This window comes from Cricetulus griseus (genome assembly GCF_003668045.3).
Source record: "Cricetulus griseus strain 17A/GY chromosome 1 unlocalized genomic scaffold, alternate assembly CriGri-PICRH-1.0 chr1_0, whole genome shotgun sequence".
Classification (NCBI taxonomy): Eukaryota; Metazoa; Chordata; class Mammalia; order Rodentia; family Cricetidae; genus Cricetulus; species Cricetulus griseus.
In genome coordinates this window covers 101,019,802-101,038,148 of record NW_023276806.1, presented here as the reverse complement: position 1 = coordinate 101,038,148, position 18,347 = coordinate 101,019,802, and the positions used below count along the sequence as shown (strand labels likewise).

Here is an 18,347-nt window from a genome sequence, read left to right as displayed (position 1 = left end):
GTGTGGGGGCATTATTATAAGAAATAATGCCTTCAAGATAACTTGAAAAGTCATAGGCTTTAAATTCCAAAGCATTATTCATATTATTTCCATATATAGGAAAAGCTGAACAGAAAATTTCATGCAAACATAAGTTATACTCAATATGGATTTGTTTAGAGTAATTGAGTAATATTTTAAGCAGCTTTTCTCTCCAAAATAGAAAGAGATTTTGAAATTTTTTAATAATAAAATTGTATAGTAATTGGCTGTTATATCAACAGAATGATAAATGAAGTGGAATAAATTACCTGAAAATATCTTAGTATAGGACATAAAATTTAATGTATATTATCATATCATGAGAAGTGCCATAATTTGTCAGCTTCATAAAATTAGGGGTATTATTACTTTACATATATATATGTGTGTGTGTGTGCCTGTGTCTGTATGTGTGTGTTTGTGTATAAATATGTGTATACATGTATGTATGTGTGCTATAGATTTACTCCCAAAATAATGTGTGTATGAAAGAGAGATTTAAATGCTCTATACAAAAGGCTATGACCACAAAAGCAATATACATAAATGAAAATGCTTATTGTATTTACATACAACTGCAAAAGTTCTGCAAGCTGACAACTCAAACAAACAAAACAAGAGTGACATGGGGGAAAAATGACAAAATAACTATACCACTAGGCTGTGAGTCCAGGCCCTAGAACTGCAGAGGAAGAACAGTGGAACCAATAACAGAAAGTAGTGACCCCTGGTGCTGGTAACAGGGAAGCAGTGACTCTCCTTTAAAAGGCATTTGGCAACACAGTGACCTTTAAGTGCTCATTGCATACTAAAAGTAGACATGACCCAGTAGTCAATCCTAATCTCATGTACAGACACATAGGAAATCTATATCTAGCATTATTGCATCACAGAAAAATTGAAATGTTTTCACCATCCAAAAAGAAAAAGAGAAAACAGAGGTATACCATCCACCATTAAAATGGTGCCCACTAAGAAGTGAAGGATACAGAAATCAAATGGAATAGTGTGAGATTAAAAAAAAAAAAAAAACTGGGGCAGATCGGTAGCCACATGAGTAGAAAAAGCAGAGTGTGGGACATAGGAGGTCTCTGAGGTGAGACTGGGAATGGGACATTAATGGAGGTAAACAACACCCTGGGGAAAGAGACAATAAATACACAAAAATAACAGAATGCCCAAGTTTCAAAGACAAATTTATATGTATCTTTATCCAAGTGAAACAATCCAGTACATGTGATACACACACACACAGGGATGGGAAAACGGAGGACCAAAATTATCCAAGTGAGTACTATTTTGATTCAGTGTGATTCACAGACTACTCGTGGCTCTACATTTCTCTTTCATAATTTGTTGGAATTTTAAAATTTGGCCATCTGTTATTATTAAAGAGAAAGAGTGCATATTACCATCTTGGAAATCCAATGAAAATCATTTTCACTGCTATTGAAAATGTTACTTTCACTCTTCTAGCAGAGTATAAAATATATGAAAAATTGATCATCATCTCACTAAGTGGATTATTGGATTCCAACTGCTTTTTTTGAGTCCCAGCTACTTTAAAATGAGATAAATAACATGTTCTCATTAGGAGAATTCAGAAACAAGATAATCAGGGTGATCTGGGTATTTAAGTGTCTCTATTCAGAAGGGTAGAGTGGACAGGCAGGGTTTAGAGTTCTGGAATTTCCACACATTTGTCTCTGTAGAAATGGCTTCATTTGACACCACCTTTAGAGAACAGGGAGTCCGCTACTCTGCTTAGTCATGGATTTGTATCATCAACTTGAAGGTTTAAAAACCACCTAGATACCCAGAGTGGAGCTTTCTACCATGCTGACTTACAGCTCAGCTTGTGATTAATATATATAGAAAACCCCCATGACTCAAAGCATTGCATCTCTGAGTTTAGTGCATACTTGCTTTCTCACAGCCCAATCACTTGGTCATCTCTCCGTGACAAGAGGATACTGTATCAGAGGGTTCAAGTAAATAAAAACTTGCATATGATCAAGAAAGGAAATGTTTAACCTTTCTTACCTAAAGGCCTACACAGCTACTGAATAGCACCTCAGATCTTAGACCTCTACTCACTGTTCAGCTCACTTACTGCTTTTGTCATTTTCAGACAGACAACAAAAGTTAACCGTGTCTTCTGTATCAATTTATCTGTTTCTTCTCCCAGTACAAAATACAGAAAGTGGAAGTTTGACTGTTTGACAGTATCAATAACAGAGAAATTAAATATAGCCACTCAGAGATACCAAGAATCTAAGAGCTAGGGTACATGTGAAGATACTAGAGACAATAAAAGCAGCTATTCCTTTACAATATCCTGAAACTACGCCATCTTCTCTTCATAATATTTCTTTTTTAATCTTCTAATCTCATAATCTTTCCTAAATGACTTGGAATAGATTAGTTACTTCTACTAGTCTAGAAACCACATGCATTATCCACTTGCAGACTAATTTTAGAAAGCTGCATGACAAAGCTGCTGATTTTACTGTTTTAAGAGCAGTTCTATTAAATGCCGCACAGGACATGTCTAATGGTGATATTTCCTCACCAACTAATATCAAGACAAAAGTCTTGCCATAGCCATATTATAGACCTGTGTGACTTATTTTCTCAAGTCAAATTTATTGTGGTTGAACTACAGCAAGGGGATATTTAATAAACTAAGGCATGCAGGACATGCCAATGGAAAATAATGTAAAGACATGTAAAGAAAGATAAGTAAGAATAGAACTATTAGTACATGGTGATAATATGAAAAAATTGAGACATTGCTATTTTTTTTTCCAGAGAGAATAGGGAAAGTTTCACACCAAAATCAGAAGGAGAAATGGCATCATGAAAAAATCAATAGAACTGATACTTTGGAAAGGCAGAACCTGGCTGCTTATAGAAGCCCAGTGATATATAGACAACTCAAGCCTACTTCACTTACAGCATCATGCATTCTAACCTGCTATCTTCATTTTGTGCATGAAGAGTACATCAGTTCAGTTTCAGCTGTTCACATATTAATGCATCTTTGAATGTTGTGCTTTAAAATTAAACTCAAAACCAATTTCCCACCTCTACAAAATACGAAGGTGTTTAATTATAGCATTCACAACTAATGTATACCAAGGCTGAGAGCTGGTGGGCCTTTCTTGTAGGTAGAACTATCTACTTTACCTCTATAAAGAAAAAAGAAAGAACATAAATGAAAGAAAGAAAATACAGCACAGAAGCAATGGCCAGCAAATTCAAAGAACCATAAACCTATTTCCTTAGAAAACCAAGCACAAAAATAAGCTACGATTTTGTAAAATAGCCTCCATGTCAAAGATTACAAATGCTTAACTCAAAATGAGATAAATTCTGCTTCAGAGAGAGTGGTGTTTCAAACAAGGGTAGCATTTACCTGAAGATAATGAGCAAATTGAACACTAAGTTAAGGCAAAGGAGAAGAAAGAAAGAAAGAAAGAAAGAAAGAAAGAAAGAAAGGAAGGAAGGAAGGAAGGAAGGAAGGAAGGAAGGAAGGAAGGAAGGAAGGAAGGAAGGAAGGAAGAAAGAAAGAAAGGGCTCATCATGTGTACAACCACAGACCTGGTAATCCCTGAGAGTTGTAAATAGCTAACAGAATCATGTTGTGAAGAAAAGTAAAAATCAAGTCTGGTGTGATGATGCACATCTTTAATCCTGGCATTTGGAAGGCAGAGGCAGGTGAATCTCTGTGAGTATAGGACAGCCTGGTTTACAGATTGAATTCTAGGGCAGGCAGGGCTGCATACAAGGGAGACCTTGTCTCAAAAGCACCCCCACCAAAAAAGAAGTAAAAAGGAAGAGAGAAAGAAAGAAAGAAAGAAAGAAAGAAAGAAAGAAAGAAAGAAAGAAAGAAAGAAAGAAGAAAAATCAGATAGTGTATCAAGAAGTAAGTGTCTACATTAAGAATGACACTGTCAGACAGAACTAGAAAAAAATCATCCTGAGTGAGGTAACCCAAAACCAGAAAGACAAATATAGTATGTACTCACTCATAAGTGGATACCAGACATAAAGCAAAAGATACACAGCCTACAATCCATAACCCCAGAGAATCTAGAACCCTCTTCCAGAAACAGATGGAAGCAGATACAGAAATCCACAACTAACCATTGAACCAAGCTCCTGGAGTACAATCAAAGTAAAGAAGGAGCAAAAATATGAACAAAGGAGTCAAGAACATGATAGGGAAACCCACAGAATCAGTGGGCCTAAGCTAGTGAGAGATCACTGTCTCAGGTCTGACAAATGAGGAGGCTGCATAAGACCAAACTAGACTCCCTTTATATAGGGGACAATGGTATATACAGGGACAATATATGAGGCCACTGGCAGTGGGTCCAAAATCCAACACTAATGCACAAATTGACTTAGTAGAGCCCATTCTATTTAGAGAGATAGGGTGTGTGGGGTAGAGAGGTTTCTTGGTCCTACCTCAAGGAGATGATGGGATGGGACAGACTTAATAGACTTCCTAATGGAGGCCTTACCCTCTCTGAGGAACAGATGGGAGATGGGGAGGAGTGGGGGGAGTGAGAGAAGAGGAGGGAGGGGGAACTGGGATTGGAATGCAAAAAAAAATTTAAAAAGAATGGCACTGTCAAACATACTGATATATTATCCTTAGTTCCGATAACAACTGTATTTGGTGAGAGTCAGAGCATACAATTAGCAGGTTAGTACTTTTAAAAGTCAAGATTGTAAATACTTATGAAAATTAAGACGAAGGGCTCTCTTCTTCTATTATGCCACCTGATGCAAATAAATAATAAGATTCCAACTGGGTTATTGAAAACATCTTCAGTAACTCAGGAGACTTCTTCAAAGATCTTTACCTGCTTATAATTATGCTTTGAAGAAATCCAAAAAAGCACATAGAAAAATACTAACGAAAAGCCTTCTGGACCACCAAGGTTTACCAGGAACTGTTTGACTCCTATGAGAATATATGATAAAGTAAATATAACCAGGGATTCCTCATCACACAGCATTATCAATTTCCTCACAAGTGGTTCCTACTGGCACACTCATAGATCATGAGCCCTGCTTTGAGGTATCCTCACTGAGTTAGATTCCAGGATGTGGTCCTCTGTTTTAAGTTCTAATAGATTAGTTCATTTTCTCCATTCAACTGTCTTCTGAAACTAAGCTGTGATCACTGTGGTAAGGTTTCTTCTATCTCACCTCTTGGTGTAGCTCCCATGATGACCTACCCTTCTACTCACACTTGGCATCATGTGCCATCTACACAGGGTATGCTAGGATTTAAAGGACAGGCACAGTCAGCTACCAAGCATCCTTCCCTAATAAGCAAGATGGTGAGAAAGGATAAGGAACATAGATAGTGCTAAGCCACAAAGCTAAATATCCCCAGAATCGGAATAGTGTTTTGGATGGTATGGCAGCCCAGAGTCTATAATCACAGTGCTGGGAGGCTGAAGCAGCTACACTGTAAGTTCAAGACCATCCTGGGTTACATGCTGAGACCCTATCCCAGAAAAAAGGAAAAAAAAAGGCAGAAAAATCTAGAACCTTGGCCATCTGATCCATGTGGATCTATGAACACAGCATGACTGTGAAGGTCACTGTCATGCAGTCCCAGAGCCTTCTAAAGGAAGCTTATGCTTATTGCAGCCCAACACCCACACTATGTCCTACGCAGAGTGTATTACACATTATTCTCTGAAATCCATCATTCTTCCACAACCTTGTGCCTGCCTAGTCACTGTCTCACACACCTTCATTTCTCTCTTCTGCTTTTCACTTCCTCTTTTTCAGCAAAATTTCATCCTTATTTAGGACAAGGATCACTTCTGTCTTTTGTCCCCCAAAGATTAGCAGTGTGTTAGAAAGACTCTGAGCTCTGGTGCTAGAAAAATGTGGATTACCATCCTAATCTTCTCACTGGTCAACTGCAAGACCTTAGAATGAATTCCATCACACCTTTGAGCTTCATCTTTCTTCTCTGCACCAGACACATATTAAGCTATGAAAAAGTCATCTGAGCTACTAAGTCCTGAGACCCACCTATGAGCCAGATTAAAATGCTGTTTACACATTTAATAAAGAACTATTTTTCAAGCAGGTATGGTAGCACACACCTATTATTCCTAAACTTGGAAGACTAAGGCAGAAGTATTGCCCTGAATACAAGGCCAACCTGGGCTACCAAGGGAATGCAAGGCCAGCCTAGATGATATAATGAGACCTGTCTCAAAATAAACCTATATATGAGGGCTGGAGAGATAGCTCAATGTTTAAGAGCACTGGCTGTTCTTCCAGAGGTCCTGAGTTCAATTCCCAGCAATCACATGGTGGCTCACAACCATCTATAATGAAATCTGGTGCCCACTTCTGGCCTGTAGTCATACATGCAGGTAGAATACTATATACATGATAAATAAATAAATAAATAAAACTATATATACAAAACAAGATTTTAGATCTTTAAATTATATAAAAACTCATAAGACTTTAGCTTACATTCTCATGCATTGTACTATCTTCTTTACTGGAAAAAGTCATAATAAAATGTTTAAAATACATGGTGAAAGCCACTCTGACAAAGACCTTATTTCACAGATTTCTTAAAACTATTTCTTGATAAGATAGTCAATCTCAAAATAGGTAACTCTAGTTAAAATATAAGCAGTCTACCCATTCTATCTGCATTATCAATCAAATGTGTGACAATGGCCATCCAGATGAAATCATACTAACATTTATCACAAAAGGAAAAAAAATGTCTTCCAAGAAATTCCTTCTGACTCATCTGGGTGAGCCTGGTGTTGCCTTCCCCTCAGCCTTCTAACTGCTAATAAGTAGGTGATTTGCTGGTGGTGCAGGCAACATTCCAAGCTGATTATTGGGTCACATGAGCAGAAAAGGCACCCCCTGTTCATGAAACAATTATGTTAATCCTTTAATTTTTTCAGAGCTTATGCTTATAAAATATTCTAATCCTCCAAGAATATAGGTTTGGGTTGCAGCTGGTGTTTGCATATTACTTGTTGAGCTCACTAACATTTTCAAATCTTACATATTCATTCCCACAACCCCAAGAAGAGCAAAATAGAGGATTATTACTTCCATATTAAAGAGGCAAACAAAAGCTAATCAAGCAATGTGAGGTATATATGAGGTCAAACAGCCGGTTAAGGCCAGATAGGGCTTGAATTTTGATTTTCTGAACCAGCACTATTTGCAATGACTCTAAGCAAATACAGTTCCTAACATTAAAGGAATTCCTCTTCTTCCCTGGATAGTCTTAACTTCCTTTGGTTTCTTTCAAATTTAACCTAGGATTAGATCTCAGTTGTGCCTGTACAAACACAAGGGTTGTTAATTTTCCTAAGTAGAATGATAAACGGAGTCAGTGTTTGAATGACTGGAAAAAATGATCAAAACATTTTGAGGCATGATGTGTGTGGACATAAAGACTTTCTTATGTCATGACCTAGAGACATGATAACATATCTTGCATCTACCCATAAAGAATCACATGAAAGTTTGTTCTACTCAAGTGAGAATCTTAAGCAGAAGTGGGTCAGTGTGATTGCCTAAGCAGCAACAGACCATAGACTGGAGCTTACAGTTCCAATGAGTTTTTCATTGACTACAAACCAGACTGTAAAACTTACTTCTACGTCATATTTTGGCACAGTTATTTGAATTTCAAGTGCAGACAGAGCAAAGAGTAAGGGTTGATTATCTGCATAAATGAAAATATGGATGAGGGGTATTGTGAACATGTGACCTCAAAATTGGGAGACAAACTAATAGCTGACTCTGTACTTCTAAATATGCAAGGAATATCCATGTAGATGAGTCGATGGGAACCAGAGCAGATGCTTGAATGTTATTATAGCATGAGTGTCTGTGGAAGTGTGAGATATTTTGCTCCTCACTTGGGTAATATCTACTGTGATCAGACATCAACAACCACCCTGCTTATCCCATTCACACAATAATTTATCCAAACTAGAAATGGTTGTAAATGACAAAGTTGCTACTCAGCATGCACATGTAAAACAAAAAGGCATAGATGTGATGGCCCAGGCCTTCTTCCCAGAACTCTGGAAACAGGGATAGATGGATCTCTGTGACTTCATGGCCATCCTGGTGTGCATAATGAGTTCCACACTACCAGAGCTACATTGTGAGACCCCCCCAACTCTGATAATAATAAATATTATTAAGGTAGACTGTTTTAAAGACACAATAGTCAGTTGCTCATTCTGTCGCTTACAGCTTGCTGCTGTCTCAGATAGAATAGATTCATGCTTAGGTTTCTAAGCTAAGTCAGAAACTCTCCACCTTCCCCCATGATCCCAAGACCTTCCATCCTGTCACTCTATCCACTCTACCAGTCGTGGTCTCTTATTTCTTTCTCTAAAAGAAACAGAAACTGGGTGAAGATAAATTAACCACTGTTATTGATCTCAAAACATGACTTCTTTTATTCTAGATGTCAAATATAAACTTCAATGAGATTAAAAATAGAACTCAGAAATGACTGAACTGAAAGGAAGTAAGAACATTCAAAAGCATTCCCCTTCAAAACTCTGCCTTTTGATGTGGTTAGAATAAAAAAAAAAAAAAAGTACTGTACCTTCCACAAAGCACTTGAATACCCCATGACAAAAATATTATAATATAATCCTATAATTTTAATTTCTTCATCACTTATTAGATACTTCAGCCTTATATGAACAATGGGTCTTGGAGCCAAATGTAATTTTTATGCATATGTGAAGCTGAGAAATGCAAGAATTCTGATCCCAAGTTATTGGGAGAAAGTTTCAGACTGAGCAACAGCAAGGAAGAGCAACCTTTTGACCAAAGGTACAACCTTCTCTTCTTGCCCTGTGGTCACATGCTGGCCTCTGACTGCCTCAGCGGCCCCAACTATGTCATTATATTTCTATTGTGAAACACAGTGGAACCAGCTACAAAACTTTGTGCTTATTCCCTGGAAAGCGCAACACGGGAACATTTTAATTTAGATGTTAGTTATTTCAAAACTGAAGAGCAGCAGTGTCCTGATTTAAGATAAATCTAATGATATATGTTGATATTGAAACAGAATAAAGTTTCATTTTGCCAAAGGGAAGACCTTTGTAGACTTGGATGTAAATTCAGTTTTGCAATTTGTATTACTTTTCAAGCTCATTACAATTTAAATTTTTAAAGTATTTCTTACTTATGAGAACTGTAATATTGGGATAATTGCCATCCATTTAAAAGTAGTAAACAAAGATTCAAAATGTCTCATCATGGGGTGGAGTCCTTAAACTCCTCTATTAAGAAACTTCATATTTTAAGAGAATTACTTGGCAAATATGTTTGTAAGTTAAATTGGTTTAATAATATAGGATTTTTCTATAAATTTATTTAGAGTAAGTTAATTTTCTATGAAAAAAACAGTTTATATAACCAAAAACCATCAAACATGAGTATATATAATAAAAATTTGAATATATTCTAGGATTATAAAATTAGAGTAATTTTTAGTAAATAGTTTCACAAACATTACCATAACACACACACACACACACACACACACACACACACACACACACACACACACACACAAAATGCTGTTATTTTCTAATGAGTTGAAATCTTCTAATTGAACACATAAAGAGGAAGATTTAGCTCATGGAAGGCTGAATCTAAAAGTGCCAAAATGAAAGATAAAACTAATTCCAAGCCCAGCTTCAGTCTTTGCTCATGCAATTTCATTATTAAACATTAAGGCAAGATTTTTTTTTTTGCTTGCTTGTTTTGTTTTGCTATCTTTAATCAGATTGATGGTTTTATATAACCTTGTACTTACAGGCCATATATAAAAGTGTAATAAGAAATAAAACAGTTGGTGAGAAATTAAATGCCTATCTTAAAAATTTAAGAGTGTAACATCTGAACCAAATTTAAACATCAAGATTGTTTGGAGGGCCACTGTGAGCCAGTTAGAGGGATTGTACTGCCTCAGTGATCTCAGAGTACTTTCCCCAAAGCAAGTTCCTCTTCTAAGTTATCAGTGATACAAGGAGTGATGACTTTGAGATGCCAATTAATATAAATTGGGAGCAGGAGAGATATTAATTAAACGTGACACTCTGATTATTTAAACCTTCTATTTAAGTTGATCATTCAGAGCACGGTGATGGCTTGTTCTTCAAAAATGATGGATGGCATCAAGCTTTAGTGACTCCCTCTATATCTGTGGTTTCCAACACTTCAGAACAGAAGGAACAAATGATGTGAGAAGAACATGAGAACAAGTCTAATAGACAGACTGACTAATCTCAGACCCCCAAGGTCAAACCAAAGCAATCTGTTTCTTAGCTTTCATCAACACAAGACATGATTTATCAATCGATGAACAGTGTTTCAAACATTATACATCTAAATGATATGTTCTTTGTACTGTGTAACTTTTTGAACAAAGATAGATTGTGTGATATATTCCCTACAAAAGTAATGTCATGAGCAAAACTCATTATATTTCCCAAAACACATTAAAAAAAAACCCTGAATATGTCATCTGTCATTATTACTCCACATGCCATTTGGGGAGATTATATTTCCAAACTAGATTCCTTGGAATTCTGTGCCCTTCATAGTACAAATATTACACACTAACATCCCTGAAAATAGTCCTCTTATTCTAATACATTTATTTGTGAAGTTGGTTGATGATTTAAATTTATATTTAAATCTATAGATAATTATTAAAGACAATGTAAAAAAAAGTATTTCTTGTGTTGTTATAAAATTTAGTGGAGTTTGATAGATGGCTCAGGTGGTAAAGTGCCTGCCACACAAGCCTGAGGAGCTGAGTTCAGATCCCCAGCATCTGTATAAAATTCTTGTGTGGTGGTGTTTGTAATTGCAATGCTGACAAGGTAGAGAGCTCACTAGCCAGGAAGTCTAGCCAATTGGTGAGCTCCCAGGTTCAGTGAGAGACCTGTCTCAAGGATGAGATGGACTAGGGAAGGTTGAGAGGGATTAGGGAAGACATTCAACAGGGATCTCTGGTCTCCGTATGCATGCATACACACAGGTGCATACACACCAGCACTAATATTTATAGAGGAGGAAGTATGGTTAAAGAAAAAAGGTCATGAGAAAATTTCTTAACTATAACATAATGTAAATGCAAGCATAGATATTATTGTCAGGCTGTTCTCTCCCTTGTTACAGCACCTAAGAACTATTTTATGAGGCATGCCTATGATAGTTCAGAAATGAGTTCATAGTGTCATGTTAGGTAATCTAGGAGATGCCTCAAAATGAGATTACATGAGAAGAGTAGTTGGTTGATGTCATGAAATTTCACTCTTCATTCCACCTCCGTAAAATCGCATGGCTATTTTCACTGGCTTAAATTAATTACCACCTTCTTTCCATTAGTTTGGGAAAGATCTGATTGCTCACATGAAGGAGGCAGTAAAAGGGTTATACCCTTGGCTGATGATTCATCGCACCAGCTGCCAGCGAGTTGCATGTCTCGGCACACCTGGATACATGCACCAGTGACTGATTAGGAAACACATTTATCTTGGTGCATCACAAAGGAGACACAACTGTAATTACTCTCCCCTGTAATGAAACGCATTCTGGAACCTGTGTCCACCTACAAAATAATAGAAAGTACGCTTTTGGACCCGATCCATGTAATTGTGCCATCTGTTCTTGATACTTAGCTCTAAATATTTCCCAAATCACTCTTGTGTTCTAAAAATAAAATGCAGTTTGAAAAGACCTACGTTAACTGTTAAAATGGTCAGAAGATATCAATTTAAAACCTAACACTAATGAAAATGATCAAAACTCAGAGTTTCTTTGGTTGATAAATACAGAACATGACATTAACCTTCACTGTGTACTTAGGAAATTCTGTGGATTTATCATGTTTTAATTTGGAGAAAATGAATATATTGGCTAAGTTTTTCAGAGCCCTCTAAATGAGAACTGACTTAAGTGTCCCATGTGAAAGAAGAAAAAGGAATCAAAGCTTTTGTTCTTCAACTTGTCTCATTATAATGACCTCAAAATTCTGGAGACTCTTAACCTATACTGAGAAATCCCATATATTAAGACCTTAAAGTAGGATGTTGTATTAGGGGACTAGAGAGATTTCATAGCAGTTAATAGCATGTTGGGTTACATCTAATTGAGTTGTTGACCAAAGGGGTCCTATGGGAATCCCCAAGCAAACCAGGTTGTTGCCAAGATATAGGTTGCTCTCCACACTGACAGCAAGCCCATTGCTGAAGATAACACCTACACAATTAATCGAACATGAAGAGGTTAAGCCAGTGCCTACACAGAGCCTTCACCCCTACATTACAGCATCCTTAAGACAGGAAGGTACTCTACACACTGTCAAAAGAGAAACAAAAACATCAACCTACTCACAAACCCTTTATCTACAGTGGTGTATTGACTGCAGGATACATGAGGGCAATGGTCACACAAAGCTTGTGGGAGGAAACATCTAATTTAACCTAAGGCCCACTCCACAAGATGGAACCCACACCCAACTACTTTGGTGACCAAGAACCTGAGGGTAGATAGTCCAGGAATCTAGAGTAAAACCAAATAAAAATCAAAATGTACTGATAAAATGACTTCTATTGATATTCTGCTATCCTCATAAATCAGTGTGCCTTGCTCAGTCATCATCAGTGAAGCTTCCGCCTGCAACAGAAACAGAGACCCAGAGCCAGACATTTCATATAAAGTGAGAGACCTTGGAACACTCAGCCCTAGATGGGATGTCTTCATCAAATTCCTCCATTCAGAGCTCAGGGAACACAATGGAAGAGGAGTTAGAATGAGTGTATCAGCCAGAGGGAATGGAAGACACTAAGAAAACAAGGCCCTCTAAATCAACGTGATCAAAGCTGATATGGACTCACAGAGACTCAGGCAGCATGCACAGGGCCTGCACAGGTCTGCACAAAGTCCTTTACGTATATATTATGGCTTCCAGTTTAGCATTTTGATGAGATTCCTGACTGTGTGAACAAAGTGGGTCTGACTCTGGTGACTTCTATTTTCTGTCTATTGGTTTCTCTTGTCCAATTTTGATGTGATAGTTTTTTATTTTATCTTATTTACTTTATTCTGTTATATGTAAAAGTGAATGAATGAATGAATGAATGAATGAATGAATGAATGAATGAATGAAAAACAAGCCACTAGGGTAAAGGTTAACAACTGAACTGGTGATGATACCTGCTGGGAGAGGGCAAATCAGTTTTCTCAAATAGAGTGATAGTAAGTATATCAAGCACTCCAGGACAGGTCTGATGTTCAGGAGTAGCTGATCGAATGCCATTGTTTTGTGTGTGTGTGTGCTTTTATTTTGTTACAGTTGCGGGGGGGGGGGGTCGTCAGGGGGAACTGGCTTTATTTTGTTTTCTTGGTTTTGAGGGGTTTTGTTGTTATACTGGGGTTTTGTTTCTTTTCTTTTTTGTTTCTTTTTGTCTTATTTATTTATTTATTTATTGCTTTTATTTTGAGACAGGGTTTCTCTGTATTGCTTTTGAGCCTGCCCTGGAACTCGCTCTGTAGACCAGGCTGGCCTCAAACTTGAAGAGATCCGCCTGCCTCTACCTCCCAAGTGCTGGGATTAAAGGTGTATGCCACCAACGCCCAGCGGTTTTGTTTCTTTTTAAGGAAGAACTTAAATTTCGGTGGGTAGGGAGGAAGAAAGGATATGAAGGGACTTTGAGGAGAGGAAAAATATGATCAAAATATGTTTAAATTTTAAAATGCTTCTAAATAACAAAAAATTTAATTTAAAGAAAGCATGTTTTTCCAAAGGATCCAATTTCCAATACTAGCACCCAAGTCAGGAGGCTCTCAACTACCTATAACTCAAGGGGATCTAACACATTGGCCTCTGCAGACACCTGCACTCATGTACACACATACACACACACACACACACACACACACACACACACACACACACACGGACACACACACACACAAAGTTTTAAACAATAAAATAAAAATCTCAAAAATTAGATATTGAATTAGGTGTTCTATATAAGTTTAGTGAAGAATGTATCAAAATCAACACTTCCAGAAATTGAAAGTATTCGATCCAATATTTTAAAATTCTAGTATTACTTAGGATCCTGTGAGCTTCATGATTGAAACTATAGACATTCATGTCCCTCAAAACTCTAATTTTTATTGTAATACATATGCAATAATGTAATAATATTCTAAGACTGTTTCATAATTGCTTTTAAAGATTTATTTTTTCTATGTGTATGTGTCTATGTGTGTTCGTGCATACCACTGGTGTGTAGGTGCTGAAAGAAACTAAGGGTGCTTGGAGTTACAGGTGGTTGTGAGCTGTCTGGTGTGGGTGTTGGGAAACTCACTCACATCCTCTGGAAGAGCAACAAGTAACCTTAACTGTTGAGCCATCTCTACAGAACCAAGTGAGTTTTTATTTATTATAAAAGTTGTATTTTGTTTTTTTCCATTATAAGTAGCCTTACTACCTATCAATATAAAACCTCAATGAATTCTCTGCACACAAATAAGACTAATCATGAAACAAATATTCAACTCCAGCCCTGAAAATTGCAGGAGCTGGATTCAATATGATGTGGTGATTTTTCATACTCATTTCAAAAATGACTGAGAAAACAAACTTGCTTGGGATGCTGAAACCTAGAAAAACACTCTTAAATGAGTAACGGTTTACCTTGCTCTAAAGTAAGGATACAACAATAATGGTAGCAACAATCAATTATGTGGAGATTAAAAAATAATCATCACTAATCTAAATATATGTGCTAACTCCTTAGCACACCAATAAGGCATATACTATTATTATTTTCACTTTTCAGATTTATCTTTGAAGACTATGTGTGTGTTTGCATCTCTGTGTGGTGGTATGTGTACATGGGTACAGGTGCCTATGAAAGCCAAAAGCACAGGATCCCTTGGATTTGGAGTCAGAGACAGTTGTAAGCAAGTGATGTGGGTGCTGGGAATTGAACTCCAGTCCTCTGCAACTCCATTTTCATTTCTTTTTCTTTTTAGTTAAGAAAAAAAATCTCTTTCTGGGTGGTGGTGGCACACGCCTTTCATCACAGCACTGCAGAGGCAGAGGTAAAGGCAGGAGGATATCTGTGAATTGGAGGCCAGCCTGCTCTACAGAGTTCCAGGACAGGCTCCAAAGCTACACAGAGAAACCCTGTCTGAAAAAAAGAAAATTCTTTTCAGTGAAAAAATTCACTGAATCAACATATCACAGTCACTGTTCCTTAGTGTTTATAAACACTGAAGCATGGGCTTAGTCTGTGTCTGAAACTAAGAGATGAAATACCATTAAGGAACAGACTTCTTCAACCAAGAGCCATTCCAGGGCCATGTGTCAGAAACATGTAACAGCGGTATGAAACACTTAAAGACAGACACACATACATATGCACACAATAGCAGCATGTATCTAGCAAACACATCTGTCTAAACTGTTAAACAACTCCACCTAGAACAGTGCTTCTACAGCACTGATATTGTGATCTAGAACATGTCCATAAACCATTACTTACTATTTTTCATAATAAATATTCTTTTACATTGCATTTAGCAATCAGTGTCTTTAAAATATTTCAGCTTTAAATGCGATACTTAGCCTTAGTCACTCATTTCCCAAAATCAGAATTCAATCAATGTTTAACATAACATATAGTATAAAATGCCCTTTCTCTGGGTCACCGCACCACACTAAGGAGTCTACAAAACTAAAATCACAGTTCCACCTATTTATTTCTATTATCAGTGTGGTTACAGCCACTAGGTAGTTTGCTTATCATTTCCAAGAAATGTAAGAATTGCTTCCTTGTAAACATTCCCTTTCTCTTTAATTTCAGTGACAAATATGAAAACATTCTTATAAATTGACCATATTTCTTAATAAATTGGTCTTCTTCATGTTGAAATTACACATTGATTTACAGAACAGTTTAATCAGATACTATGAGGCACCACGTTAACTCCCATTGTTGACTCTTATGTTCTAAACTCTGATATCTCTGATATTTGGCCAAATGCAATCAGCTAACCATCTCCAAAGACACCCGGGGCCATAATTTGATAGTTCATCTTACTTTCAACAGTCAGCCCTTAGGCACACTCTCTGATTCCAACCTGTTTCACAATGATGTACTTTCTCACTTCAATACTTCTGCTTTTTCCCACAGGTAAAGTTCTCTCTCTCTCTCTCTCTCTCTCTCTCTCTCTCTCTCTCTCTCTCTCTCTCTCTCTCTCTCTCTCCCTTGGGGCACTCTTGATGAGCAACATGTCCTAGGATAAAGTTAAGAACATCCCATTTTCTCTTTGGTAGATAACACTCTGCTGTGGTGTCAGTCACACTATTAAGCTTTTGTTTCCATACTTCCATTCAGGGAAAACACAATAAAATGGTTGCAGATAAGACTCATTCATCCTGAAAGAGGTGCTTACACAATAGTTAGAAGATAGCCTATGCTGAATAAAGGCAAAATGAGTTAAATATCATTATATTTTATATTTCTTAAATTTTCCTTCTTTAATTGATATTTATTTTTTCTATGTAAAGTCAAAATTTTATTCAAAAATCATGAAAATAATTAATTTTGCAGCCTATTTTGACCCATTGTTTAACTAACATCAAATCTCCTATCAATATTTTAATGAAGAAAATGTTAAAAAAATTAACTGAGCTCCCAAATTTACAAGTTTCTATAACATCTTTCATTTACTTCACCAAGTTTCCATTCATTATACTATTCTCTCTAATTGCATAGTTTTTTTAAGGTACATGTGGAAATAATTAACTTTTTTAGTTCAAACTACACTTATAAAGAGTCTGTGTTAGGTTATATGTATATATGTAAAATAGGTTATATAAAACATATCATTATTCTTTCCTATGTTGAGACTGTAAGGCAATTTAGGATTAAATATAGCACATGATTATATATAATATATCTAATATATTAGTATATAATATATATTTGTGGGGGGTCATTTATAGTGAAAATTTAGGTGGGTTTATCTAACAGAACAATGATAGCAACAACAGTGAAATTAACTGGCACACACTGGGTTTCCTCTTCAAGCCTATTATTCAATTAGAAAGTTCAAATTTTATTTTAACGAAAATCTCACAGGAAATGAGGTTACTTACTTTTCAGGATTTTCTACTTCTTCAGTAATAAAGTTGAGGTAAAACCTGTAATTTAAATTAAAAAAAATAACTATTAGTATGTTTTACCACCACATGTTAAACATTTTAAAATCAAACTAAGAATCGTGAAAATTACATAAAAGTGCATGCAGGGAGATGTAAATAGGAAACCAGTAAGAACTTCAATAGCACATTTTCTACTAAATCGTAGTGGGGGCATTAAAATGTGTCAGACACAATGGCGAGGAGAGTGGAAACCGCATAATCTGTATGCCAAGCTCACAGTTTACAGGACAGCTCAGAACAACAGGATGCAATGCCAGCAAAGGGCACAGAAGCTAGAAGAGTAGAGGCAGCCCCAAACTAAGGTGGGGGAAGCATTTCCAGAGGAAGTTCCCCCCAACCTGGACCTTCAAGAACGCACAGCATTTCCCATATTGAGCTGCCATTCCAGGCTGAGGTTGGTCCAGAGCACAGAGGTGTGAAACAATGGTTATATACAGGGAAAGAAGGAATGCTATAGTATTCTGCCAGTGGGAAAGAAAGTATGGAAGGAGAAATTAAGTTGAAGGTGGCCTGAGTTTCCTGTAACTCTAAATTTAGAGTTAGAAACAGGAAAATCCAAATTATATGAGATCAACCTTGTAGGGAACTGCTATCGATTTCCTACACAGAACACACTGCATAAACAGGGACCAAAACTTGTAGGAATGATAATTTATTATATATCTCAAATTTTCAAGAAGATAAAGTTTCAAATGTTTTGCCACAAAAATAAAAACTATACTTTGTTATGGAATGTTAATTACTTTGGTTTAATTATTTCATGTTGCATTCATAAATCATAACCTCATATTTTTACCTCAGAAATGTATACGATTTGCCAATTTATAATTTCAAACTAAAATAAAAGTATTAAACCTTCCATTCACACTTCTTCTTCAAATTCACTGCCAGTGTTTACCCTTTATAACCTGATTCACAAGCCTACAGGGAAGGAGGTCTCGGGTATGTTCAGGTAGTTAACTGTAAGCACATTGTTACTTACTACACTGTCCATCAAGAACAAAAAAGC

General features: G+C 36.6%; 1 protein-coding gene across 5 annotated transcripts in view; it reads right to left on the bottom strand.

Annotated features, from left to right (window-relative positions):
* Slc7a11 (solute carrier family 7 member 11) overlaps positions 1 to 18,347 on the bottom strand; it is an 80,691-nt gene that overhangs the window by 35,729 nt on the left and 26,615 nt on the right. For all 5 annotated transcript variants that reach the window (XR_004772197.1, XM_027394927.2, XM_035452058.1 and 2 more), the window contains one exon: positions 17,273 to 17,317. Coding sequence is in view for 4 of the 5 variants with exons in the window: in XM_027394927.2 (XP_027250728.1) it covers positions 17,273 to 17,317 (45 nt within the window). In the remaining variant the exon portion in view is untranslated. The remainder of the gene's footprint in view (positions 1 to 17,272; positions 17,318 to 18,347) is intronic.